At 35.2% G+C, this 25,914-nt stretch overlaps 5 protein-coding genes across 5 annotated transcripts; 3 read left to right on the forward strand and 2 right to left on the reverse strand.

The window, feature by feature from the left end:
- Positions 1–3,770: 3,770 nt before the first annotated feature.
- On the reverse strand, positions 3,771–7,151 carry LOC103831226 (microtubule-associated protein 70-1). Its single transcript, XM_009107108.3, has 11 exons — positions 6,575–7,151; positions 6,422–6,507; positions 6,284–6,349; positions 6,036–6,206; positions 5,786–5,956; positions 5,538–5,693; positions 5,307–5,453; positions 5,133–5,204; positions 4,516–5,058; positions 4,246–4,433; positions 3,771–4,164 (listed from the first exon to the last, which is right to left on the reverse strand). Exons 1-11 carry the CDS (start codon positions 6,810–6,812, stop codon positions 4,125–4,127), a joined length of 1,878 nt encoding a protein of 625 aa, XP_009105356.1. The 5' UTR covers positions 6,813–7,151; the 3' UTR covers positions 3,771–4,124.
- Positions 7,152–7,789: 638 nt separating this feature from the next.
- On the reverse strand, positions 7,790–9,568 carry LOC103831227 (E3 ubiquitin protein ligase RIE1). Its single transcript, XM_009107109.3, has 5 exons — positions 8,970–9,568; positions 8,688–8,804; positions 8,472–8,604; positions 8,228–8,386; positions 7,790–8,146 (listed from the first exon to the last, which is right to left on the reverse strand). Exons 1-5 carry the CDS (start codon positions 9,443–9,445, stop codon positions 7,982–7,984), a joined length of 1,050 nt encoding a protein of 349 aa, XP_009105357.1. The 5' UTR covers positions 9,446–9,568; the 3' UTR covers positions 7,790–7,981.
- A 289-nt stretch (positions 9,569–9,857) lies between these two features.
- Positions 9,858–12,746, forward strand: LOC103831228 (IAA-alanine resistance protein 1). Its single transcript, XM_009107110.3, has 11 exons — positions 9,858–10,522; positions 10,610–10,693; positions 10,782–10,831; positions 10,940–10,991; positions 11,163–11,291; positions 11,385–11,605; positions 11,710–11,853; positions 11,945–12,052; positions 12,139–12,240; positions 12,318–12,362; positions 12,456–12,746. Exons 1-11 carry the CDS (start codon positions 10,234–10,236, stop codon positions 12,612–12,614), a joined length of 1,383 nt encoding a protein of 460 aa, XP_009105358.1. The 5' UTR covers positions 9,858–10,233; the 3' UTR covers positions 12,615–12,746.
- Positions 12,747–13,166: 420 nt separating this feature from the next.
- Positions 13,167–14,647, forward strand: LOC103831229 (putative clathrin assembly protein At1g68110). The gene has a single exon (XM_009107111.3). It carries the CDS (start codon positions 13,411–13,413, stop codon positions 14,494–14,496), a length of 1,086 nt encoding a protein of 361 aa, XP_009105359.1. The 5' UTR covers positions 13,167–13,410; the 3' UTR covers positions 14,497–14,647.
- A 1,662-nt stretch (positions 14,648–16,309) lies between these two features.
- On the forward strand, positions 16,310–22,366 carry LOC103831230 (protein indeterminate-domain 14). Its single transcript, XM_009107112.3, has 3 exons — positions 16,310–20,237; positions 20,461–20,863; positions 21,395–22,366. The coding sequence occupies exons 1-3, from the start codon at positions 20,093–20,095 to the stop codon at positions 22,083–22,085; spliced, it is 1,239 nt and encodes a 412-aa protein (XP_009105360.1). The 5' UTR covers positions 16,310–20,092; the 3' UTR covers positions 22,086–22,366.
- Positions 22,367–25,914: the final 3,548 nt, after the last annotated feature.

Genomic DNA, 25,914 nt, shown 5'->3' on the forward strand with positions numbered 1-25,914 from the left:
TTAAGGAATCGTGTCTCCATAAATCAAGTCAGGCAAAAAAGGTTAAAATAAAAATTGATATCGCTCAAACCAAAATGATTATTTATATATAAAAATTTTTGTATAATAATATCACGTATCACATTCTTTCCTGATTAGTCAAAGATAATTTGACACCAAAACTATAAATATAAAATGAAATTAGGGAGATATAAAGTATATATTCAACATTCTTTGAGCTTGCTCATTTTCGTATATTAGGAGAGGAGCTAGATCTTAGGGCTGTGTTATGTGAATGTACATTCTTTCTAATTAAAGTCTTTGTATAGTTTTATTTATAAATACAATAAACTTGTGAAACCCTAACTCTCAGTTAATTTGTACTGTTCACGTTATAGCACATGCAGTACATCAATCATTATATTATTTTGCTTAGTACAATTTTAAATCTATTCCGTAAGATACATTTATTAATTTGATAATTGGAAAATTCAGATCCATAGAACCTATAACTTGCATATAAATGTGATCCAACATGATACTTGAAGTGATCAGAAGTCAAACTTGGCTATCTTGCACTTCAGATGATCAGTTGGATATTACCACTGATTTTAATTTCGCTCTAGTTTGTCATTATTTCATTTTCATAACTTAACTGCATAATATGATCATGAGAATCACGAATCTATTGAAAGAAGTGAACCGACCAATATAAGACTTGGACCTAATTAAAAAAAAAAAGACTTGGACCAGTGACATTGGATGTAATTAGCATATTCTCAACTGTTTTGTATAACCGGATGATTCCAAACCGAAGCTTAGATTAATCTCTTAAGTCTTTGTTGCAATGTATTGGGTGCAACTGAATTACAATATTTTGGAATGAAATGATGTGGAATGGTGGATTTTATTAATTCCAAAAAAAAATTTACCATTTGATATGAATGGAATGATCATTCCACCAATTCCAAAAATATTTTGATAAAATATAAAGAAAATTATTCCATAACAAAATTCTTCATGAATGAATGGAATGTATTCCATTCCATTTTTTGCTGTATTCCATTCCTATCATTCTATTTATTTTTGTTCCATTAATTCCAAATCAATTTACGAGTTATTTTTTTTGTAATCTAAAAAGCATCCATATATAATATAAAAGTGCAGTAGGAGGGAATTCAAACCATATTATACTTCTCTGTATTTCATGATGAGTCTTAAGCCAATGAACAAATCAAACCGTCACAATTTATAACCTTTGACAATACAAAGTAATCCATTACGTTTGGTTAACTATCTTTTTCTCTTAAATATATTATTAGAAAGTGTTGTATCGTACATTATTTGCATCACAAGCTAAGGTTTTGATTCAACATAAACAAAATTTTAAATTTGTGTTGTTGCAACGATGATGTGTGATAGTCATGTTATTTCTCGAAATCGTGTCGCATGAACCCTGTAAATGAATAGTTTGAAACAGTGAATAAACGTCACAAATTCATTGATTGTTGTTGATATGGTAAACGTGCTGATGTTTGGCTCTTCTGTCAGTGTACTTTATGGGCTATTTCATATGGGCCTCAAAACACTTTTATAATATTTTGGTGGGATACACTTGGTCCATCTTAGTAGAAAGATTTTATACAGAAAACAATTTTTTAACAAGGGGGAGGGAGAGATTTGAAGGTAGTTTATAAAGTTAACTTTAAAATAAGCATAATTAAGTATTAGTTAAAACAAAATTCCCCGCTCGAAGTAGAAGTAACCGTTAACGATGTGAAATTCATTTGACAAGAAAAACAGAACCCCATCAGATATGAAACAAAAATTCAATTGGGTTTCTCCAATTGTTGTCGATGGTATTGTGCCTTTGATTGCTTCTTCAGCATGATCTTACCAATATTCTTCGGATGGGAAACTCCAACCTTTCTGATTTTTCAAAATTTCTACAATATTATAGCACTCTTGGTAACTTTTAACCATCCTTTACATTTATTGTTTTAGCATCAACGGTAAACTAAAACCATTTTTTCAAAGAGAACTTTTTGAAGTATTCGAACATTAAGAATGATATTGTATTATTACAATCTATTACGGCGGTAACATTTTTTAGATTATAGATAGCAATAGAAGTTTCTTCTTTTCTTATACTTTTAATACATCGTCCCATGGGAAACAATAAGGATCTGAAGAATCTTCACTTAGACGACACATAGCTTGGTCTTTTTCGTCTCTTCCCACATCCCAAATACAATCACTACAGGCTGGAAACTTCCCAAAATCGTTATCGTCTCTCCATACATTAAATATTTCAAAATAGTGAGATCCGCCTCCGGACCACGTAAAATGACAACGAAACCTTGTAGTTTCCCAAATGTTAACACGAAATCGGAAACCCCAGTAACGATTCCAACGGATATGGATCAACCCCAAGTCATCGTCACTAGAATTGCAATGTACATTCAGAGTTTGCTTGTTGCTTACAACGTTGTGGATTACGACATGCTTTTTTGCTAGAGGCCAGAAGCCGTCACCGCCTGATCCTGGTCCTGGTGCTTCCGCCGGAGAATCTGAGACATCTAACGCTGCAACAAAAAGAGTAAGAATGAAAAATGAGACCATAAACATCAATATGCAATGAGGCATATTAGAGAAAGCCATTGCTATGTAGATTAAAATGGGTTGTTGGATTGAATTTAACATGCATATTGGTTCTTTATTTATAGATGTTAACAAAAATGTAAATATATTTGAGGATGACTAAATAACAATGTTACGTTTGAATGCATGTATTTGGTCTGTGATCGTATTCATGGACTGTGGAAATGTTTATATTGCTTTCCTCTAGAGTAACAAATTTACTTATTTTTTGTTATATATTCGGAAACAAATTATCGTATTCTTGGTGTTTCAAGAAACTGCATTAATTCTTGTTTTGACTCAAGACTTTTAGCCCTTTGAAATAATATCAAAATATTTATTTTAAAAACATCAAGTCAAAATTCTGAATCTGAAGATGCAAAAACTGAACGCTAGTGGCACATAATACACGCGTGAGCTGCTGAAATTTACAGCGGCGATAAAAATGGTGAAAAGGCTACCGGTGGCAGTTACCGGCGACAATCATATAACAATGATGCATCACTATTTCTCTCTCATGCTTGTTATTTATTGTCGCTGCCCGCGACGCTGGCGTTTGAGGAACGAACAAAGCTATTATAAAGGAATGAACAAAGAGTTGAGACAATCTATAAATAATGTGGTCGGCAAATCTAGGTGGTCGAGCAGCAGCGTCTGGGACCCGAGGTTCACTTCAAACCCTCGTATCTCGACCGGATCCAATGGTTTTCCGCAAACTCGATTTTAATAGAGATTTTGCTGCCATGATATTACGCCATGCAAATGATGGTTAATACGTTTTCTCGATTTTGGGAACCATGTCTTTCTTTCAGAAGACGACAGAAATTTGATTAGTCTTCAGAATTGTTTATCAGAAAATGCAATATTAAAATCATGTAGATCTCGAAAATCTAGTCCCGCCATATCCTTAGCTGTACAGACCTCCCAGGCAATTCAGTGCTATTTGTTTTGAACTCCACCAAAAAAATGAGATTGTGCTCCTCTTTGTTTAGTTATTCTCATGGATTCTATGGCGACGTAAGACCATGTTCATTGGAAGTCTCTGCTCTCTAGCATGCTTTTTCATAAATAAGAAAAAATTAGAAAAATAAGATTTTTAGATCAATCAGAGATTTGATTTTGACGTATCGAAACAACCGAAACATGGAAGATAGTGTGGCTGGAGATCTAAATATCAACCGAACCAAAAACATTAATAATCACACAACACCTCAAGTGGAATGAAGAAACCGAAGAAGTGTCAAGTGCAAAGCTAAAACTTAAACAGCACAGACAAACTACTTCCGAAAATGTTATACCAACATATCAAACATCTCTCCCTCTAAGTAGTCTAAGCCGATCTAAGTCAGAAAGCACAACTCTTCTCTCTCTTTTCCATAACATTCTGATGAGTTCTATGGTAATACAATAAATCACAAGAGGAAGTGAAAACAAGAAGATATAAGGTTAAAAAAGAGCTTCAAAAGCACACCAGCCTATAAGGGGAACCAATCTCTTCGCTCATTTCACTGTGTGCTCCTTGTTAACCCACTTCGTCCAGCAGCTCTACAGAAGAAGATCAAGTTTAGTCTGATTTTTATACAATGATAACGGATCAAGTAAGTAAAACAGTGCAACTGTATATACCTTCCAGTAAGAATCTGGGCGGTGTTGGACGGGTTCTTGGTGTTTGAAGACCTTTTAGCTCTGTTATCTTGATCTTTATCCACACGCATAGCAGCAACCTCTTTCTCCATTGCAGCTACTTCCCTTCTCATCTTCTTTGCTTCAACCTCCATTGCTTTTGTTAATGTTTCAACCTTTTTGGCTAACATCTACAGAAAAATAAAACCCAACACTTCCATTACAAGCACGTCTTTTTTAGCAACATGTTATATGGCAAATTCAGAGATTTACCTCTATGGCGTCATCCTTGTCTTTGAGGCTTTGATCCTTTTCATGTGAAGATTTCCTCAAGGCAACTACTTCCTTTTGAAGCAAATCGTACAAAACCCCTGGGACATTGTCTTCAGTTGTTGGTGCAGGGAGTTCACTCGGTGGCTTCTCCTCTGAATCTTCTTTCCACGCATTAGGTGACGACTCTGATTCTTTGGCTTCCTCGCAAGCCTTGTTGAATGAATACTTCCCAGGTCCGTTTAGGAGTGCCTTGCCTCTGTCCAATGATCTTGTGCCTCCATCAAATGACCTAGATGTTCCTTTAGCGTTCTTCAATACTGAGGTGGAGTTAGAAGTAAAGGCATTCCTCATCTGAGAAGATGGAGATTTCTTTGGCAGAAAGCCATTTGATCCGAACTTTTGTAAATTATCTGCTCCACCAAGTGACTGCCTGCGAGAGGGTCCATTACTCATGCTTCTTCCCTCAGGTGTGTTCCGTATACTGCTGCTTGAGGTGCCTCTCAATGTCTCTTCAAGCACTTTAAGCCGTAGTTGAAACTTTTCCTGTAAATTGTACAAATATTTAGTTTACTTTTTGTTCAGTTAAACAGAATGAATAACACAAATAAGATGTATACTTTCAGTTGTGCTTCAGATTTAGCAGCTCGGTCTGATATGGCAAGCTTATCGCGGAGTTGTTGCATTTCTCCCTGCAAAAAAGGGAGTTGAGAATGTAAGGTTGTGCCTTTGTCACTGCAACGATTCTACATAAGAAAAACATTTGGAGAAGGACAATCAAATCAAAAGTAAACCTGAAGAAACCTTCTTTCTTCAAGCCACTGCTTCACAGGCATCACTTTATCATTACCATCCTTCCATTCATTTGCAACCACCGTTGCAACTCTGTTTGCTGTAACCTTTGCACGCGCAAGTTCACGGTCAAGTGTTTTCCGTTCTTCCTAGAAGGCAGAGCAAGAAACATTACTACATCAGTTGGAAATTCCTATTGACCAAAAAAAGAAAGATTTGTGTATAAAAATTACATTCATCTCTTGGAACTTCCGCTGGTAATCCCTGACGGCATTAGCAGCAGCGCCACCAGCAAGAACAGCCTCTTCCAGCTCACGTACAGTCTGAGTAAGCTTTTCCACCTCAGCAACCTTTTGCCTGTGCATTTTGTCTAGAATCTTGTTTTCTTCCTAAACCATCAAATAGATAAGGGATCCTTTGTTAGCAACGTGTGATTGGGTACAACACAAAGAAGAGGATAATGATTAAAAGTAGAGAGCACCTGACAGATCTCTATCTGTTTCATCAACTCCTGGTTCTTATTCTGAAGATCATCAACCAAAGCAGCTTTAGCCATGGCAGTTTGAACAGTCCTCTCAGCATCAAGCAAAGCCGCTTCTTTAGATTTAGTGAGACGATCCAATGCTCTGTTATCTTCCTGAAGCTTCCCAATCTACGCAAAAAAACACATCCTAAAACGAATCAAAATCTCCGATAAATGCAAGTAGACAGTAGCACCCTTACAAAAATACCTCAGATCGTGCAAGCTTAAGCTCAGCCTCTAACGGAGCTAGAATAGCTTCAATAGGAGGCATGTCATCATCTTTCTGAGCAGCGTGGACTCTCCTCAAGGTGGCTTCAGCAGCAAACTGAGCAGCCATGGAGGCTTTCTTCTCCTCATTGATCTTCTTGATTTCAAGATTCTGTATGTTGACCATAACCAAAATGAGCAGCGTAAATAAAAGATAAAACAAAAGAGTGACGTCGTTTCAATAATTACTTTGCCTTGGAGAAGCGATTCAGTTAACTTGAGCTTCTCCTCCAACTTAGTAAGCTCATCCGTAAGCTATAAAGAAGATAAAGGTGACGTCAGCTTACAATAAGCACGAAGGAAGAGAATTGAAGAAAACGAACGCACCTCTTCAACAGCTTTCTCTCTTTGCCTCTCGGATAGCCTCAACGCCTTGATCTCGGCGTGTGCTTCTCCCAACTCTCGATCCTTATCTGAGAAGAAGAAGAAGAAGAATGATTTAGATCTGAAATCGACATGTATAGTTACTAGATCGAGCACCTCTAACTTCGTTCTCGAGACGATTAAGCTCCACCTTCACTGGATCCGAGCCGTGGAGCTGAGTGATGAACTCGTTGTTGTCGGTGGCGGCGTCGAAGCTAGGCCTGATTGGCCTTCTCCGAGACGAGCTTTTCGCTCCTCCGTTGCCGCTGCTGGTATCCTTGTAAGACGCAGAGACTGTTAAGGAAGGATAAGGCGTCTCGGCCGAGAAGCCTCCGTCGGTTGTTACATCCGTCATCTCCGATCTGGTGATCCCCTCACTCACAAACGCATCCGGAATCCTCACGATCCAGAATGCAGAGTAGAGAGAGGGAGAGAGTGTGTGAGCTTAATAATGCAGATTTCTAGAGAGAGATAGTTTTCAAATCAGAGTCGTTACGGAGAGGAGAGAGAATGTGTGTATGTGTTATGCTAAACCTAGAGAGAGAGAGAGAATTAGTTTCAGAGATCTTTCTTCTCTTTTTCTGTTTAGTGATTATAAACGAGAGAGAGAGAGAGAGAGAGTGATTTAAATGTTGTTATGGTTGTTTATCTCTTTATCTTCTTTGTCTATGAGAAGACTAGAGAAGAATGAAGACTGGATTATTATTAATGACTTGATCAACGCACTTGAGTAAGAGTTAATGTAATGTATTACATTAATTATCTTTTTTTTTGTCACAATTACATTAATTATCTAACGTAACAAATATAGACATTATCATTTGATCTATTTTCTTGGTTTATTATAGTAAATTTGGGTTGGAGAGTTGAGTCTGTGATTAGAGTCAAACACTTTGTTTTGCGCGTGAAATTAAGGAGGGAGGAACGTGTAATATGTCCTTTTGCCTTTTTTCGGGGGCGATTACGTGTTCGATGTCTATTGTCTAGTGTGTCGATCCTCTTTGTTTTTTTCTTTTCAAGGGACTTTATTTTCCAAGGATATTCAATCTTGTAAGTTTGCTTTTCTACTAATTAAAAAATAAATCCCTCAATATTGAATGAATACAAATGTAAACTATGTGGACAATCGTCGTTACCAAATATATTTGATTTACCGAAAAAATGAAAATAGGATTACGGTTCATTGATTATTACACCTCTGGTGCTGGGTGGCTTGTCCGAACCAAACCGGTTACTAAACTGAATTTGAAATGTAGCATGATCGGATCAACCTGAACAAACCGAACAAAACCAAAAAAAAACAAGATTCTGGATAGCATCCGCAGGGCCTAGTTTTGACATTTCTGAAAATATTCATATATAAACTCTTTATTTGATACATGATAAACAGGAATGACAACACGGTCACAATTTATATATCTCTTACGGCTTACAAAATGAAAATCATTTTCTACTCTCTATATACAACATAAAAAAAACAAGTGCCAAAGCAAACTTAAGGGATGAATCCTCTTTCGTCTGTTTTCATTCTTGTTCATCATTACCTTTGAGAATATTGAACTTGCACAATGGACACGTCGCATTCATTTTCAGCCATTTCTCGATGCACGTCGAGTGAAAGTGGTGGTTACAAGGAAGTGTCACCAGCTCTGTTCCATCTTCATATGAACTCAGACATATACAACAGTCCTACACAAACATCCATCACTAAAGGAAAAAAGCTCTGAAATTATATTTTAAACTTCTCTATAAAAACATTTAACAACTTACAGCATCTTCAGGCTCAAGTACTCGTTCGTTTCCCGAATACTCAGCGCCTGCTTCGATAGGTATCATTTTCCCGCCACCATCTGTTTGCTTTTCACCATTGTTCATCATCTGAAACTTGTACTTGGGAAGGATGCTGAGATCTGCCTCTGATGCACCCTCCTGAACATACATAGTATTCATTTTTAATTCTTCCAAAGGTAAAGTCAATTTTTGTAGCTGAGAAGCTTGCTGTTTTACCCCATACCTGCCCGGCAACGGCGTAAAGAAGAGCAATGATACAAGGGAGGCAGCAACAGAGAGCGATTCCGATAAGACACGCAACCACAACGCAGAAGACGGCGAAGAACACATCAAATGACAGGAAAACAAAAGTCAACCTGCAAGCATTAAACTTTACAATGTCATATCCATTTACCCATTCATAAGAAACATTAAGCTGATATCATTATCACCCCCATACCAGTACAAATGCGATGCGTTTTCTAGAAGGATCTCACCACCAGATACAAGCCAGTAGAAGCCAACAATCCACCAGACAAATGATATAATGGTGTTCATCGATTCACAAGTCTTAGTGCTAAGAAAATTTCATTGGGAAATCATTAGTAAATATATATTTTTCCCTGAAGAACAAAGCAACCAAAACAAGAAATTAAACCATTACAATAAAAGTAATAACTTTGGTAATAAAAGACTAATCTTTTTCATTCTTACACAAGCTAAAAGCAAGCAGAGAGCTAACCTGAGGATCCTCTCATCACCATCTTCATCATCACTATCATTCCTAACTCCACCACCAGAACCTTCCCCAGCTTCCAAATCCCCACCACTCCTACTCGCGTTCCTCTTCCTAAACTCCAACCACACAAGCACCACATGAACAAGACACTGAACCGCGTACCCGCAGATCCAGACCCTAACCGGAACGTTCGGCTTCTCCTCCTTGTAAACCAAAAGCATCACAGCCGCGACAACCACAAAGGCAGCGTTCCAGAGCATGTCGAGAGCCACGACGGGCTTAGAGTAGCCCCAATCGGCTCTCCGCTCCTCGAGCTCCTGCGCAGCCGTCTCTCTCACGACCATCGATGGTCCTCGCCGACGCGTAGCTCGGTTTAACAGAACCGCGATTACGGGCTGGCGGCGTCGGGGAGATTGACGGGAGCGGAGAAGCGGGGAGGAGGAATCGGACATGGTTGGAGATTGAGGTGAAGAAGACATGGTCTGAAGATAAATCTAGGGTTTGTGTTTTTTTCTCTTACTGAAGCAGCTGAGAGGTGTAGTATACTTTTGTTTCTTCTGTATTTTTATAAAAGTTATAAATGATTTGGTGAATCTGTGAGTCATTAATGTATTTAAATTGTTAATTGTTCTTTTTGAAGTTGTGTTTGGTTCATAGAATTAGTGAAATTTTTTGGTAGTCAACTATGGACTAGTGGGTATTGAAACTTGAGATTTGGCATGTGTCAATGAGTTGGTTAGTCATTTGATTTCTAGCTTCTTAAAAAGGCACAAATGGTGGTAAATTGTAGATGGTCCAATATTTCTACGATTATATATATATATATATATATATATATATATTTTTTTTTTTTTTTTTTTTGAACACTATATATTTTTTTTTTTAAAAGTTGAATGGAGGAGTGGGAGATCTGTGGTTGTTTTTGAAGCAAATAAGTTTTGGATCAAACAAGGTACCCTACGAGGATTGACATTGACGCTTCTTCATACACAAAAGTATAAGGGACAAGTGAGTAGATAACGGACCACTCTCATCACTGGGGATTGGGGTCTTTATACTCGATTTAGAAACAGAGGGGTCAAAATTACAAAAAGAAAAATATATTCAAAGGTTGATTAATTACAAAAAAATGGATGTAGTGACATTCGGAGTCATAGTCGGAATCATAATCCTCATCTTCTGCATCGTCTGCTTCATCACCGTCGAAGGCGCCTGCTGCAACAATCGCCGCTCTTCTTAGTCTCCCCGCCTGCATTAGATCAATCAGATGTCGTTGTCACTGACAAGATTCGCGGTTTCGTTACTAGTTCTGGTGCTGTTCCTGGATCTGTGCGTAGACACCGGACTCTCTCACTCAACGCCGGCGCGTGAGGATCACGTGCACCATCATCACGGAGGTGGGTGTAGTCATTCGCATGATGATCATCATGAGGAGGAGGTGAAGATGAAGTTGCCGGAGGAGCTGGCGGAGGAGGAGGATATGAGGTTGTGTGGGTTTGGGCCTTGTCTTCATCACGATCATGATCACGAATCAAGTTCTCATCTTTCTGGATTTGGTAATTGGTTTATTGAGTTTTAAAAGTGTTGTAGATGAATTTGATGATGATTAGGATTCTCTCTTTTTTCTTTTTTTTTAATTGCAGCATTGTGGGTTAATGCGTTGGGATGCTCTCTTTTGGTTAGCTTGGCGTCACTCATTTGTCTGATATTGCTCCCTGTTATGTTCGGTAAGTAAATCTCTGAGGATACTATAAACCAAAGGACCTTTGGTGTTGACTGTTTGATGTTGTAACTAGTTGATGTTTCAATTTACAGTTCAAGGGAAGCCTGCAAAATGGTTTGTTGATGCCCTGGCTCTCTTTGGGGTATGTCTTTTGTTTCTTTTCCTGCATTTGCTTTTCTCTGGCGGTTATGGTTGACATGTATATGATCTGTTGCTGCTTCAAATATTCTCTGTTTACTTGGTTTATCAGGCAGGAGCTATGTTGGGGGATGCTTTTCTTCACCAATTGCCACATGCTTTTGGTACAGTACATTGATCTGATCTCTTCTTACTAGTATGCACATTGATGTATAAACTTGTTTCTTAAGCCTACTCATTTTGCTGCCTTTAATACTCTCATGTTTCCCCTTGTTGTCTACCAACTATACCAAGATATATCTTCTAAAGTGCAATTTTTTTTTTTTGTGTGGCAGGTGGTGGTCACTCTCATTCGCATGATCACCATGAGAGTCATGACCATCATGATCATTCTCACTCTCATTCGGATTCGCCTTCACATTCACATTCTATACAAGATCTGTCTGTTGGATTGTCCGTTCTCGGTAAGTAGTAGAACACTTGCCCTTGTGTTTATCAAACAAAGTAGTTTGGCAAATCTTATATTTCAATTTAAACAATGATTCTTGATTGTCTAGCTGGGATTGTGGTCTTCCTTCTTGTGGAGAAATTGGTGCGGTACGTCGAAGAAAACTCGTCTGGATCCAATACTTGGGGTCACCATCACCACCATGCAGGCAGTAAGAAACTGAAAGATGAGGACGATCATAACAACGCGGACAAACAGTGTCCCTCTGATGCAACTGAAAATTCATCAGAGAAAGTCTCAACCGGCTCTAAAGACAAATCTCTCCGTAAGGTGAGAACCACCACTTCCATGTCAACGTTTCCATCTGCAGCAGATCTCTACTATGGTTACTTAGTCATTTAATCCATATTGTTGACTTGTTTGTTACACTGCAGAGAAAGACTTGTGCGAGTGATGGTGTGGATAAATCAAACTCAGGCTCAGAAACTATCTCCAATGGAAAATTGGACAAACCTGAACAAGTGGAGAAGAACTCAAGCCTAGTATTTGGTTACCTCAACTTGTTCTCCGATGGTGTTGTAAGTACGTGCTTCCTTTGTTATCTTTTAAAGATGCTTCAGCTTCATCTGAGAAGATAAGATCTCTTTCCCGTTTTTTGTTGTTGTGCAGCACAATTTTACTGATGGAATGGCGTTAGGAAGTGCGTTTCTCATCTACGGATCAGTTGGTGGATGGTCAAGAACCATGTTCTTACTTGCGCACGAGCTTCCCCAAGAGGTCCCCTAACTGTTTCATTTACAAACTTTGAGAATGTGTATAGCAACAAGTAAGTAACCCCTTTAAAAAATAACAATACTTTGCAGATAGGTGACTTTGGGATTCTAGTGAGGTCAGGCTTCACTGTAACAAAGGCACTCTTCTTCAACTTCCTCTCTGCACTCGTCGCACTTGCAGGAACTTCATTGGCAAGTCTTTTACGTCTGAAAACCTTTCTAGAGATATATTGAAATTGAACTAACCTTCGTTATTGTCTTGGCCACAGGTTTTGGTCTGGGGAAATGAACCGGGACAGTCATCGTTGATTGAGGTAGTAAAAACATTTGGCTTTGATTCGTTTTTGTAACGTTATATCTAAATAATGTTTATGATATTTTTTGGGTGGGTGATTGAAATGTTGTAGGGATTCACAGCGGGAGGATTCATATACATAGCGGTTGCAGGCGTTCTTGCGGAGATGAACAACAACTCGGGAAAATCGACAGTTAAAAACAGTGTTTGTCATTTGATATCTTTGACGCTTGGCATGAGTGTTGCTCTTGTCATCTCTCTTCTTGAATGATCTCTCTTAACAATTGCTTTGTAGCCTAATATAAAAGACATGTCCCAAACTGGGGTTACAGAAATGACTATCTTCTACACTTATTGCAAAAATGTTCGAGTCAAAAAGGTTGCCCAATCCAGCTTTGCTTCATAGGAGTTTTTTTCTTTTTTGAATTATAGAACCTCAAGGAAAATTCAGCTACATTTCGGTTCGGTCTGATAAACTCAGTAGATTCTGCTAAAATAAGTGAACTTCACGTCTCTAAATTTAGTAGGACGAGCCAAACTAATGTAACTGGTCCTCATTACGGACCAGTTAGATGCATGTAAGGTTTAGAATGATTTTCTTCACAATTGAGATTTGCACCTTTCGTTGATTACTAATTGATAAACATAATGCTTTCCCAAGAGAATCATGTCATGCATTTGAGTTCGAAGATGGAATAAATGACATTTTGCTTATTAAACATGAATTTCCGCTAAACCACCAGTTCAATTTGGGTTTAATTATACGTATATTGAAAACAAACCCAAATCAGGACATTTTATACGACTTTGGTTCGGTTTTAAAAAATGCACGAATTAAAAAAAAATGTTCACACGTGCCAGCTTTTTTCGTTGTCTATCAAAAAAATACTTTTTTTAATGAAATTAGCGGTTACAACGGTATTAACGGATGGTTTAGGGACAAGAACTTAAAATAGAGAAGGACATTTACAGAGATGATTTTTTTGATCTCCGAGGAAGAAGAAAGATACAGAAAAGACAACTAGAGAGAGAGAGAGGAAGAGGAGGAAGGGAGGGGGCTCTCGACGATGAAGCTGTGGAAACGAGCCGCCGCCGCGATAAAAGACCGTAAAAGCCTATTAGCGGTGGGATTCTCGCGGCGAACTTCACACCACAACTTAGACCTGGAAGCAGCCATCATCAAAGCCACCTCCCACGACTCCTCCTCCGTCGACTACTCCAACGCTCACCGCGTCTACAAATGGATCCGCTCTTCTCCTCATCTCAACCTCAAAACGCTGATCCACACCCTCTCCTCCCGCGTCAGCCACACGCGCAGCTGGATCGTCTCCCTCAAATCCCTTATGCTTCTCCACGGTGTTATCTCCTGCAAACTCCCTTCCGTCCTCGGAGAGCTCCGCCGCCTCCCTTTCGACCTCTCGGATTTCTCCGACGGGCATTCGTGTCTCAGCAAGACCTGGGGGTTCAACATCTTCGTCCGTGCTTACTACGCCTTCCTTCACAGCTACGCTTCTTTCTTATCCGATCAGTTCCACCGCCGCCCCGTGAATCGAAGATCTTCGGTGAATCAAGAAACCGAAAGGATACAGAAACTGCAGTCTCTTCTTGAATTGATTCTACAGATCCGTCCTATTGCTGATAACATGAAGAGGACGTTGATCCTAGAAGCGATGGATTGTATAGTGATCGAGAGTATCAACATCTACGGTAGGATATGCAGCGGCGTCATCAGAATGCTTCCTAGTTCAGGTAAAGCAGACGCCGCTGCGACCTTAAAGATCATCAATAAGGCAACATCTCAGGGAGAAGATTTAGCTGTCTATTTCGAGTTCTGCAAAGGATTTGGCGTCCCGAACGCGAGAGATACTCCTCAGTTCGTTAGTATACCAAAGGCGGAAGTAGAGACAATCAAGAACATGATTGAGAACGTTGGAGAAGAAGAAGTAGTAGAGGAAGAGAAAGCTATGGTGGTTTTGGAGAAGCCGAGATTGGAGACGATCATCACAGAGAAATGGGAGATTTTCGAAGATGATGAGTGTTGTTTCCATGAAAAGGTGATTAAAGAATATCAAAAGCATACTCTGCCTCTTATAGTATCGTACCAAGAACCAGTTTATATCGAGTACATGATGCCAGATTTGATTACGTTCTAGTGAAGACACAACAAACAATCTGGACGAGATTGAACTTGTCTTGTCTTTTTTTTTTTTCCTTTTCCCTGGTTCTGGTTCTGTACATATACACAATTTTTACCAGTATCTTGAGTAAAAATTCAAAAGAGATCAAGTGGTACATTTTGAGATATACCGAGCTTGATTATGAGTTCATTAAAGGCACCTTGGTTCATTTCCTTCCGGAAATACAAGCACATCGACACATTGGTGATACAGCATGTGGACTGCTATCCTCTTCAACCCCACCTATAACACGGTTGATGAATCTCATTACCATTATCTCAGTCTAACTCATAAGATTCATAGTGAGTTTGATAATAAAAATTTGGTAATGAGGTTAAGATGGTAATCTTATAGAAGATTCACAATTTCAAGTATTATCAGTCATTTTGGATTCTGTCTTCTTCTTTTTTTGCAACTATATATTTTGGATTCTATCTTTGTATCTTTGATGTTAGTCACAAAGAGCATACGATTATTTTCGTAATGTATAGATGTTTCTGTGGCGTCACCTGTGGTTGATGAGTTATTATTGATCTTATTGGAAATCAAAGACAAGATAGGAAAATGGAACCCAAAAACCAAGTTGCCTGTAAAGCCCATAAAAGTGCTGTGCAGCCTCTGAAAACATCCCTGAAACTTCCTGATGATTCTATAATGAAATTAGCCATGACCATTACAAATAATGCATCCCAATCTAGAAACTCCCGGGCCTTCATGATGTGAAGCGTCGTAATTTTATTTAAGCCATCCTTCTCAAGGTCTTATCCAATTGCCTCGCCTTGTACTTGTATTGTTACTACGTCCTTCAAATTCAAACCCGCATATACCTAGTGTTGAACGAAAAATAAATAAACGTTTCTTGATTAGACATAACTTATTTTAATATAGCCACTTTAAAAGCATATTTAGTTTTTGTTTTGATTAAGGAAGGCTAATGATGTTCCTCCATATGTATATGTGTGTGTTGATTTCGTTTGCAAGGAAAGCAACAAGGCCGATGGGAAATCGCTATCAATCATAAAATGGTATGGCCAAAGCAAAGACTTTAAGGATGTACCATAAGTTTCGAACTTTATAGAGACTAGTACTTTCTCATAAGTCATAATACGTCGCCTAATCAAGCAAAACAAAAACTATTAACAATTTATAGTATGGTGACAAAAACAAAAGTATTCCAACTAACCAAATGCTTTAAATAGAAATTAAAACACTATATATATATATATATCAACTTACAAGCTTATATTATTACACGACAACAAAGTTATAGTGTAGTAATTATTTACAGACTATAGAACTTGTTTACAGCAGTTATTTCTTTTCTACATTCCAGTTTAAACGTGATGAATGGGTTGCACACTTGTACCTAATCTCACAATCTTGTTTGCTCATGTTTTCTTAATTATAATTTTAAAATTCAGAGACCATAAATTTTTGCACTTACAATAACTTAAACCATATATAGTATATGGACATGCTAGCAGATTGGACGCATAAACTATATAATAGCATGTCGACAGAATATAACATATTAACAATAAAACTATTTTTTATTTACACACAAATAGAATACTGGACTTCTAGTCACTCTCAGTTTAAGAAATTTTATTTGTAACTGATACTTTTCTGATATATGGCAAAAACATTACTATATTCTCCTTAATTTTCTTAATCAGTTCACGATTTAGATTTGCAAACACAATTTTTTAATACTTTTTTTGAAAAAAATTACTATTTATATACATAACTACATTCGACCAATAATAACCAATAATTAAAAACTGCATAATACAAAATTATATTAATAAATTTTACATTAAAAATACAAAAAATCATCTAGTCTACAAAAGATATTCTAAAATATGAAATATAGAAAAAAATAGAGGGAATATTAATTAATATAAAAGCATTTTCCGGTTTCTATCAAGTATCATAATTGGTGTCACTCTACAACATTTATAGACTTTTGCAACCATAGAATGAAAAATTAAGAAGCTTTAAAAGATATCCTAAGACTTATGAATCAATAATTCAATATTGTTCTTTACTTAAAATAACATAAAATAGCATTTGGAGTATTAATTATTTGATCATATTCAGTTAATTCCAAATTTAAATGCAGACAGATGTTGTCTTCCCTGACCGAGCCACTTAACTGGACTCCCGTCCTTTTGGCACCAGTTGATTGTCGTAAGTCGTAACTAGTCGCAACTTAACATCACCAAGCATTCTAGTTTATTGAAAAGAGAAAAATAAAAGTAGGGTTCATAATCATGTATGTATAGATCCGTGAGCATTAATAGGCTCAGTCTATTTTATGAACAAATGTACAAATCCATAATGATGACAATTATACAAAAGCTACATATAAGAGATGTAATAATGAAGAAAATGCAAAGGCAATAGATGAGAGTAGCGCGTAGGGTAAAGGCTTACACCGTCCATGTGGCCAAGATTTGGCAATGCTTTCTATGAAGATTATGACATAGAGACAAAGTCACTTTCTTCTCTCTGTGAATTATTATACAAAAATTGTAACTATTATATTTTAATTAGTCTTTGTGCGTTGTCAATAGAAGTTTACACTTCTTCATCATTACTGCTTGGAAAGCAAAAAGCCAAAAGGGTCCAACTCCCATGTTGTCATCACTATTCTCTCCTCCTTAGTTAAACCTAATTAATTAATACTCTTTTTGTTTGTTTTCTTGTACTGCTATCCTCTCCTCTCCTTTATTCGTACTTCTCTTTCTCTAAAACGAATCTCGCATCTAATCTTACCCCCTAAATCTTGCTTTTCTATTATCATATCAATCACTCAATCTCGTGGAATACCTCAGCTTTGATCATTTTAAGTTATAATCCCTCTTTTTTAGCGTACATGATGTTTTGGCTTAATGCGCAAAAATTAAAAAACTTTTTTCTTTCTAAAAAATAATTTTAAAAATATAATTTAAAAATCATTCAACTAACTATAGAAATGACTGCAATATCTAATTGATTGCACAATTTTCAATAAAATTAAAGATAACATAAAAATATCAAAACATCATCTATTTTGAAACAAAAATAATTTTCTAAAACATCATATATTCTGAAATGGAATGAATATAATATAATGACATCTTTTGCATATTTAATGTTGATTTAGAAGTACACATTGATTTGACAAAATATCATTTGCTTACTATTGATTTAAATGTTTTTTTTGACTAAAGGCTTTGTTGATTTAAATGTTGGTAAAACTTAATTATGCATATTTAATTTATAGTTTAGACTGTCAGATATTTGGGTTAAATCCTCATTGAAATTAGTTACATTTTTGTGTTGTTGATTTTAAGCACTCGTATATCCACGCTTAACATGAACACGCACCATAGTTACATTTATGTATATTTTGTACTCCTAAAAACCGACGAACAGTCATTGCTCTCCGTTTTGGGTTTCAGTGAAATCTAAAAAAATGTCATTAACTTTTCAAGTTGCAACTTTCAGAAGGCAACAAGAGCGAACGAGACAAATGCCTCAGGTTTCAATGCACAGCTTCACTAAAGGGTTTTCGGGCGTTGTGATTATATGCTGTTTGTGGAGTATAGCATTATTACTCATTTAACAAATAAAACAAAATATAGATGCATAAATCTAAGACGCCGGTGTTAATTCAAGGTGATAAAACGGTACAAATCAACAAAACTAAAACAAGTAACAACGGGAGTGAGAGACTTATTGCAGTTAAATAAATAGTAAACTAGTTAGATAACTGAGGGTGAATTTGCTATATGGTCACATGAGAAACGTTTATAGTTGTGAAAGAATGGGGTGACAAAAATCAAAGTAGCTAGATTTAAAAAAATAGGATGGCATCAAATAAAAAAAAAAGTGTTATTTTTAATCTGTGTGAAATATAATAATGTATGTTATTTAGAATGCTATGTGCGATAAATAATCAAACTTACCTAGCTATTTAGCGAATATATGAAAGATGTGAGTATTATATTATTAATATGTATCTCAAGCAATAATGTGATTGTATGAAGGATTGATATATCCAACTTACAAAAAGCATTGCATGTGATGAGAATCCATTTTCCCCATCCTCCCACCCATTCTTTCCAACTCAACCTTCTCTTTTCTCTTCTTATTAAAGTATCATCCTCTTTTTGTTCCTCTTTTTGTTTTTTTAAATGACTTTTTAAAAAGGTTTTGTATTTACTTCGATTTTTTACAGTTCCACTAGGTTAGACAAATTCCCTTTAATGAGATGGTGGACTTTAATATGTATGTTATTTTATACCTACAGCACACAGGCACTTATACTTTATAATTAGCCTATAGATATGTTTTTTATAAAGAAAAATTCCTTCGAACATATTCCAGATCTAAAGATTTTCCTTTGTAATGTTAGATAGAATTGGTCTCAGCTGACACCGAAACCCAGATCTGACTCAGGGTTTATGCTTGTGTAACCACATGAGTGTTTCTTACCACAAAGTTTCTTGCAGTGGCGGAGCCACGTTACTGCAATGTTACTGTCTTACTGATCATTCGGGTCTCACTTATTGACACTATTCATTTTTAATTAGAATATATATCTTATACAAAAGGGCATATAAAATATGTAAAGATGATGGCACCACATTGTATATTTGTATTTATACGCATGATATGGGTATATGCATGTGTATTATTTTCCAAACAAATATCCTCCTCATGTCCCTCTTTTATATATAAACCAACCCTAAAGGCTACACATACATTTGTCACCATTTAAAATCATGTACTCGAACATCAAATTTCCAAGATTCCCATTTGAATTTTCATCAATCCTTTTATTATATATCTTGAAAAGGGAGAAAATTTTAACTCAGTCTGATCGAATATTGTATGATATGAAATAATAATGACTTGTAATTGTTTTGTTGTGGAAGGGGATGTTTTTTTGTTTCTTGTCCAGATGCTAATGTGGGCTCCAAACTCCTTGTCCCACTCTCTTTATATGTGTATACAACATTTCTCTGCATATATATGTTTGGTGTTTGTAAAAATAAACAGTTAACAGTGTACAGATAGAAAAGAGAGAGAGGAGAGAGAGAAAGAGAGGTTCATAACTACTCTGAAGAAGATATAAGCACCAACGACCATACAATGCATTTCTCCATCTAAGGTGAAAGGTCAATGAAACAATTAACAAAAAGTTGAAAGTTTTCATATTTTCTTTTTTGGTTTTTCCCAGAAAATTATAAAAAGATGGAGAGTAAAGGGTTAAGAAAAGCTTTTCCCTTTATGTGATAAAAAGATGATTTCAGAAAAACAAAGCCCTTTGTTTCTCTCTCTTAACTCATCTTACTTTTCTTCCTCTATTAGTAAAGATGTAAAACACAATACTCTCTCCACCAAATAAATAAGGAAACAAATTAAAAACAATCTCTCCTTCTTTCTCCTGCATGAAAAACAAAAGATTCCTCAATATTGTTCTTATTTTTCGTTAGTCACAGTACCCTTCTCTATACACTAACACTAAAGTATAAACTAACACCATCTTCAAACAAGAAACAAAAAGAGAGAACCTCATCCGATGATAGATTACGAGAGAAGCAAGAACACCAAGAACATCAACCATCATCGGAATCCTCCTTCTTCATCTTCCTCTGATCTTCTTCCCGACGGTAATGGAGCCGCCGTGACCCAAAAGAGGAAAAGACGACCTGCCGGGACGCCAGGTAATTATGTTCAATTTTTTTTTTGGCTTTTAAAAAAGAATAGCACAAGGTATCCTAGTTTCAAAGTTTTTGTTCTTAATTTCAGTAAATTCTTAAAAGTAATCATTTTATATGTTGAATTTTTTTTGACTTTGGTCACAATTTGGTTCAAGTTTTTATTTCTCCAAATCTATTTTTTTTATATCAATATCCGAAAATAATCATACTTTTCTGGCGGGGGCAGATCCGGAGGCTGAGGTGGTAGCTTTATCTCCAAGAACACTACTAGAATCAGATCGGTACGTGTGTGAGATCTGTAATCAAGGGTTTCAGAGAGACCAGAATCTACAGATGCACAGGAGAAGACATAAAGTTCCATGGAAGCTTTTAAAGAGAGAGACCACCGAGGAAGTGAAGAAGAGAGTCTACGTTTGTCCAGAGCCGACATGTCTCCACCACAACCCTTGTCACGCCCTCGGAGATCTCGTGGGTATCAAGAAACACTTTCGAAGGAAACACAGTAACCATAAGCAATGGATATGTGAGAGATGCTCAAAAGGCTACGCTGTTCAATCTGATTACAAAGCCCATCTCAAAACGTGTGGCACTCGCGGCCATTCCTGCGATTGCGGCCGCGTTTTCTCCAGGTTCTATTTCCATGAAACCCTAGCTAGTGGCAATCCTAATATATATATTTATTTTATCAATATATTTAGAAGAAAAAAAATTATATATATATATATATATATGTGAATCCTTAAAGTAAATCAAAGAATGTTTTTCCTAGTATGGCGTGTACATGTTTTGATTATAGAATAATGCACAAAGATCTAGAAACAAGCTTACTAATGGAAGCGGAGGTTTGTTGGATTGTTGTCTGAAATATTTTTACTTAATTTTATGATCAAGGATTATGTTTTGATTATATATTTGAACTTACGTTGACCCCATCACAGATTTCACTATAGCACTTTGTTAAGTAGATATATTGTTAAAGTATATACCATACCAAAACTCAAAGTCTTGCATCTCATACTAGTGATAAATATAATCCAAAAGATACCTAACTCCACTAACTTAGTTAAGTTATATTTTATTTGTTTGCTTGATAATTAACAAATACTCCTTTGTGTTTTCTATTTTTAGCTAACAATATATATACACTCTTCTTGATTCAGAGTAGAGAGTTTCATAGAGCACCAAGACCATTGCACCATGCGCCGATCACAACCCTCCGGCCACCGTTTACAACAACAGCAACAACATACCGCAAACGCTACACAAACTGCTTCAGTCGCCAAAAACGTTGACCTCTCCGTTGGTCCTGTATTGCCAGGACATCCTTTGCTAAGACAAGCTCCACCGTCCGGTCAACAAACATCCGATTTGCTCTATCCTTTCGTTGGCTCATGCGCTACTACTGGTAGTAGCATCGAGCTTCAGCTACTCCCATCGCGGGCTAGTGCTGATGAGACAAGCCTTAGTTTGTCGATAGGGATGGAGCCGACAACGTCAAGCTACGAGAAGGGGGAGACGAGCTTACTATTGGGACAAAGAGAGGAAGCCAAAAGGCAAATAGAGATTGCGGAATTGGAGTTTGCTGAAGCCAAGAGAATAAGGCAACATGCAAAAGCTGAGCTTCATAAAGCTCAGCTTTATAGAGAAGAAGCAAGTCGGAGGATTAGTGCAACGATGATGCAAATCACTTGCCATAACTGCAAGAAACACTTTCAAGCTGTTGCTGCTTCGGCTCCTCCTCCTATTCTTCCACAACCGCCTTGTACCGATGAAAGTACATCACTTGCTGTGAGCTACGTGTCTTCGGCTACTACCGAAGGTGAAAAAGCGAGTGATAGAGCATCGTCATAGAGCTTGAAAAGAAAAAATAAATTAAAAACAAAAAAATCAAATTATATTCTTCCTTTTTTTTTGTTCTTTTGATTGAAACTGAAGACGATCTTTTTATATTCTTTGGTTTTTTCTATAAATTTGTTTTGTTTATTTTTTTCTAGAACAAAAACCGAATGGAGTAGAGTTTTGTACGTATGAGTATCAAGTGTGGTTGGATCTGTTTCTGGTTGCTGGATATTGTAACTTTTTTTGTCAACTGTAACATTTTGTTTCGTGTAATAAATTACCGGGTTATATAACGGTTACTTTTTAACAGAAACACACACAAAATCGATTTTTTTCCCTAAATTTAAAGATAAAGAAGAAATAAAACATATATCCGCATTTAAAAAAACACACACAAGTATTTGCACTAAATGCGAAATAAAGCGTGAGGTCAAATCGTGCGTAAGATTCCCAGGTGGACTATCTTCTTTCCATATCTCACATTTGCAGTGTATAGTGGATCGAATGGTAAATTTTAACTTGATTGATTTTTAGCTTTTGTCTTGATTCTGTAAAATTTTGGTCTCTACGTGACCAGTCAAGAAATCGTATGATTCATCTCCTCTCAGTTTTAATCTAAAGACAAAAATAAGTCACAAGGTTAGACCTTTTGACCCTTATATTTTGGTGTGTCCTATATACTTAAACACATAATCAATTGCGATATATATCGATTTAACTTTTTTTGGGTTAGGAAAGTTGTATAAAATCAGTTGTAAAAAGTTTGGGTTAGGCAAAGTTGTATAAAATCATAGATAGTATTTCCAATAGTGTTACTTTATTTTATAAATGGATTTTGATTTCATCTTAAACCTATTCTAGAGAAAAAAAGGAATTAATAGACAAAATTATAGTAACAAACAAATATTGCTCTGTTTATTTGAAATAATTTGATTTATCCCTCCATTTATTGATCCACTTTAAAGTTTAAACATAGTAGAATTAATTAAAAACATTTGAAAAATGAAAACAAAATAGAAGAGAGTGTGAGATTGATATATGCTTTTGGACATTAAGAAAATTTTAATCATTAGTGTTTTCACTTCATAAAAAACGGATTTCAACAAAAATAAAATTAAATATTGTATGATTTTCAGGATGTATAAATGGTATAGACGACAATGGACAATAAAAATAGAAGACCATAACGTTTTGTCCAGTTAATATACAACAAAATAAATCTTTGTCCATCCAATTAACTCTTCAACAGAAGAAAAAATATCATCTTAGATTAATGACAACAGTATAATAGTACTATTAGTTCTTTAACACTTTCAAACTGCAGTTATTAACTCTACTGTTTACAGATCATGATAATTGTTAATATTATGTTATAAGGTGTGTTAAACATGTAATATACGTCCAAATTTTAAGTTTTCATGTTCAGTTTTTTTTATAAATCTTCAGAATGCACCCCCTAAAGTCCTCTACATAGTGTAGGTTAATGACGTATTATACTATTTCATATGATAACGTCTTTATTCTTTCTCGGCCATATGCTAAACGTACACCGCTTAATTAAAATTTCTCTGGATTTTAGGTTCAACTGGTTTCATGTAAAGGTACAAAATCGTATCCAACATGCAGTCGATAATTGTTAGGATCATTTGCCGTCACCTCTGTAAAGTACCGAAAACTGAAGAAGGATATATTATTTGGTGCGAGTCATAATTACGTATTAAACGCTTGCATGGTCGCCATGTGGGTTTCTTGAATACTAATAAATAATTTTCTCATAAGTTATAATTATGTCTCACTTTCTATGGTATCTAAATGTACCGTTTTATATTTCAATATAAATGTCGTTTTCTTACAAAAGACCAAATCACTGTTAAAAAAACTGCATAAATCGGAAAGGATATGGAAAAGCCAAACATTTAGAAGCAGCAAAATATTTTGTTAAACAATTGAAAGAAAGTAGATTCTTAGAAACTAGTATATGATAACATTAATTTTTTTTTTTTAAATAAAAATGTTTTAAGAAACAAATATATCTTCTAAACATTAATTGATAAATGAATATTAGAACTTACTTTTTCATCATCACATTTTCTTTTCTATAAAAATAGGGTTTAAAAATATGGCATGACATTAAATTAATTACGACACAGAAATTACATATATATTCTTGTTAAATTTTTACAAATAACATAATTATATAAGAAAAAAAATTACATCGGCTAGCTTAAGATTGAAAAACTGAAAACTTATATAAATATTATTAGCATAAGTGTATTTACAAATACAAAACTAAGACACTACTAATGAACTGTTAAATTTCATATATAATGAAGTGTTTAAATTTTACTTAAACTCATCTATCAGTATAAGAAAGTAACTAATGAAATTTATAAAATTTTAAATATATTAAATTTTAAATAATTGACGGTAAATTTATCAAACTGATAAGTTAATTAATTTCATCCATTTGATTTTATTGTAATTCACCTAAACAAAAAAATTAATCATAATTTATAGATTAAATATAGACATATTGAAAATAATTGTAGTCGTTAAATATAAATACAATATGCAGTTAATTAATTACTATATTATTTTATCACTTTAATGCATCTTAGCTAAAATAAAATGATAATTTATTATAATCAATGCATTTTTACATATAAATATATATTAAAATAATTATAATCATCAAATATATATAATTTTTTTTATGAAATACAAAAAAACACTGAAATTTTTTTAACGACTCTAAATAAAATTTAGTGAAATTATCTAAAATATAAATATAAATATAAATAATTATCTTATAGTTTTTATACCAACAAAACTAATATATATATATAGTACTAAAATACAGACTAAATTCTTATTTTAAAATAAATTTATTTAATAAAATCTTATTCTCGCTGCAAATGACACATGTAATCTAAATTGCTCTGCCATAGTTCTTTGGGGATGACCTTAACTTAGGTTAAATAGAACATCCTAATAGAATACATTCTAGTGTTACATAAAATTATAAGAACTGAAATTAATTTAACTATCATAATATTTTAAATTATGTTAGTAAAAAAGCCACAAGTTTAAACTAATGATTTAGATTTATTTCTTAACTTAGTTTAATTTTTTGTAACCAAATTAAAAGAATACTACGAACTTATTTACGTATTTAAATTATAAATTTGGATTTCAATATTAGAATTACAAAAAAGAAAAAAAATATGATTACTACCTACACTAACTAAAGACTATCATATAATCACACATCTACAAAATATTAATGTATCACAAATTATATGAACTATATAGTTAAAATATGCTATGTAGTTAGCATTATAGGATTATATTTAACCATTTTGTTATAAAACAGTAGATTAGGTGTGCAAAAGTTTGTCATACTAATGATGACATACTCTAAAAGTTTGTAATGGTAATGATGACAAACTTTATCAAGTGGACACAAAACGAGTATAATCAGAATACAAACCTAAATAACAAACCATTTACCCAAAACGTATACCTCTTGTTATACAAATGAGCCAGTGGAATTATAGAAACGTGCTATTTCAGACCAAAGTTAACTATCTTTTAATTCTTTGGCAGAGTTGAAAAGTTGAGGGGGCGTGTTCGATAAAATGGGAGGAACATACTAAAAAGAAAATGGTCACTCATTATTGTAAAAGAGAAATCAATGTGAGAAATACAAGGATGTTTCGGTTCAAAAGAAAATACAAGGATGTAAATGTATGGAGGTAGAGAAGAGAAGAAAAGTCATTTTCAGAGCTGAGGAAGTAGGTGACGTTTCCTTACACGAAATAAACTAAAAGAAATGATGAAA

Source organism: Brassica rapa, chromosome A07 (assembly GCF_000309985.2).
Source record: "Brassica rapa cultivar Chiifu-401-42 chromosome A07, CAAS_Brap_v3.01, whole genome shotgun sequence".
Taxonomy (NCBI): domain Eukaryota; kingdom Viridiplantae; phylum Streptophyta; class Magnoliopsida; order Brassicales; family Brassicaceae; genus Brassica; species Brassica rapa.

Coding starts and splice junctions, on each gene's coding strand:
- LOC103831226 (XM_009107108.3), bottom strand. CDS start 6,812: ATGACGGATGTAACAACCGACGGAGGCTTCTCGGCCGAGACGCCTTAT. Junction 5,454..5,537: donor GGAAGTTCCAAGAGATGAAT/GTAATTTTTATA, acceptor TCTGCCTTCTAG/GAAGAACGGAAAACACTTGA. Junction 5,205..5,306: donor AAGAAAGAAGGTTTCTTCAG/GTTTACTTTTGA, acceptor CCTTTTTTGCAG/GGAGAAATGCAACAACTCCG.
- LOC103831227 (XM_009107109.3), bottom strand. CDS start 9,445: ATGTCTTCTTCACCTCAATCTCCAACCATGTCCGATTCCTCCTCCCCG. Junction 8,805..8,969: donor GGTGATGAGAGGATCCTCAG/GTTAGCTCTCTG, acceptor AAATTTTCTTAG/CACTAAGACTTGTGAATCGA. Junction 8,605..8,687: donor AACGCATCGCATTTGTACTG/GTATGGGGGTGA, acceptor TAATGCTTGCAG/GTTGACTTTTGTTTTCCTGT.
- LOC103831228 (XM_009107110.3), top strand. CDS start 10,234: ATGTCGTTGTCACTGACAAGATTCGCGGTTTCGTTACTAGTTCTGGTG. Junction 10,992..11,162: donor CCAATTGCCACATGCTTTTG/GTACAGTACATT, acceptor TTTGTGTGGCAG/GTGGTGGTCACTCTCATTCG. Junction 11,606..11,709: donor AAGACAAATCTCTCCGTAAG/GTGAGAACCACC, acceptor GTTACACTGCAG/AGAAAGACTTGTGCGAGTGA.
- LOC103831229 (XM_009107111.3), top strand. CDS start 13,411: ATGAAGCTGTGGAAACGAGCCGCCGCCGCGATAAAAGACCGTAAAAGC.
- LOC103831230 (XM_009107112.3), top strand. CDS start 20,093: ATGATAGATTACGAGAGAAGCAAGAACACCAAGAACATCAACCATCAT. Junction 20,238..20,460: donor ACGACCTGCCGGGACGCCAG/GTAATTATGTTC, acceptor TGGCGGGGGCAG/ATCCGGAGGCTGAGGTGGTA. Junction 20,864..21,394: donor TGCGGCCGCGTTTTCTCCAG/GTTCTATTTCCA, acceptor TTCTTGATTCAG/AGTAGAGAGTTTCATAGAGC.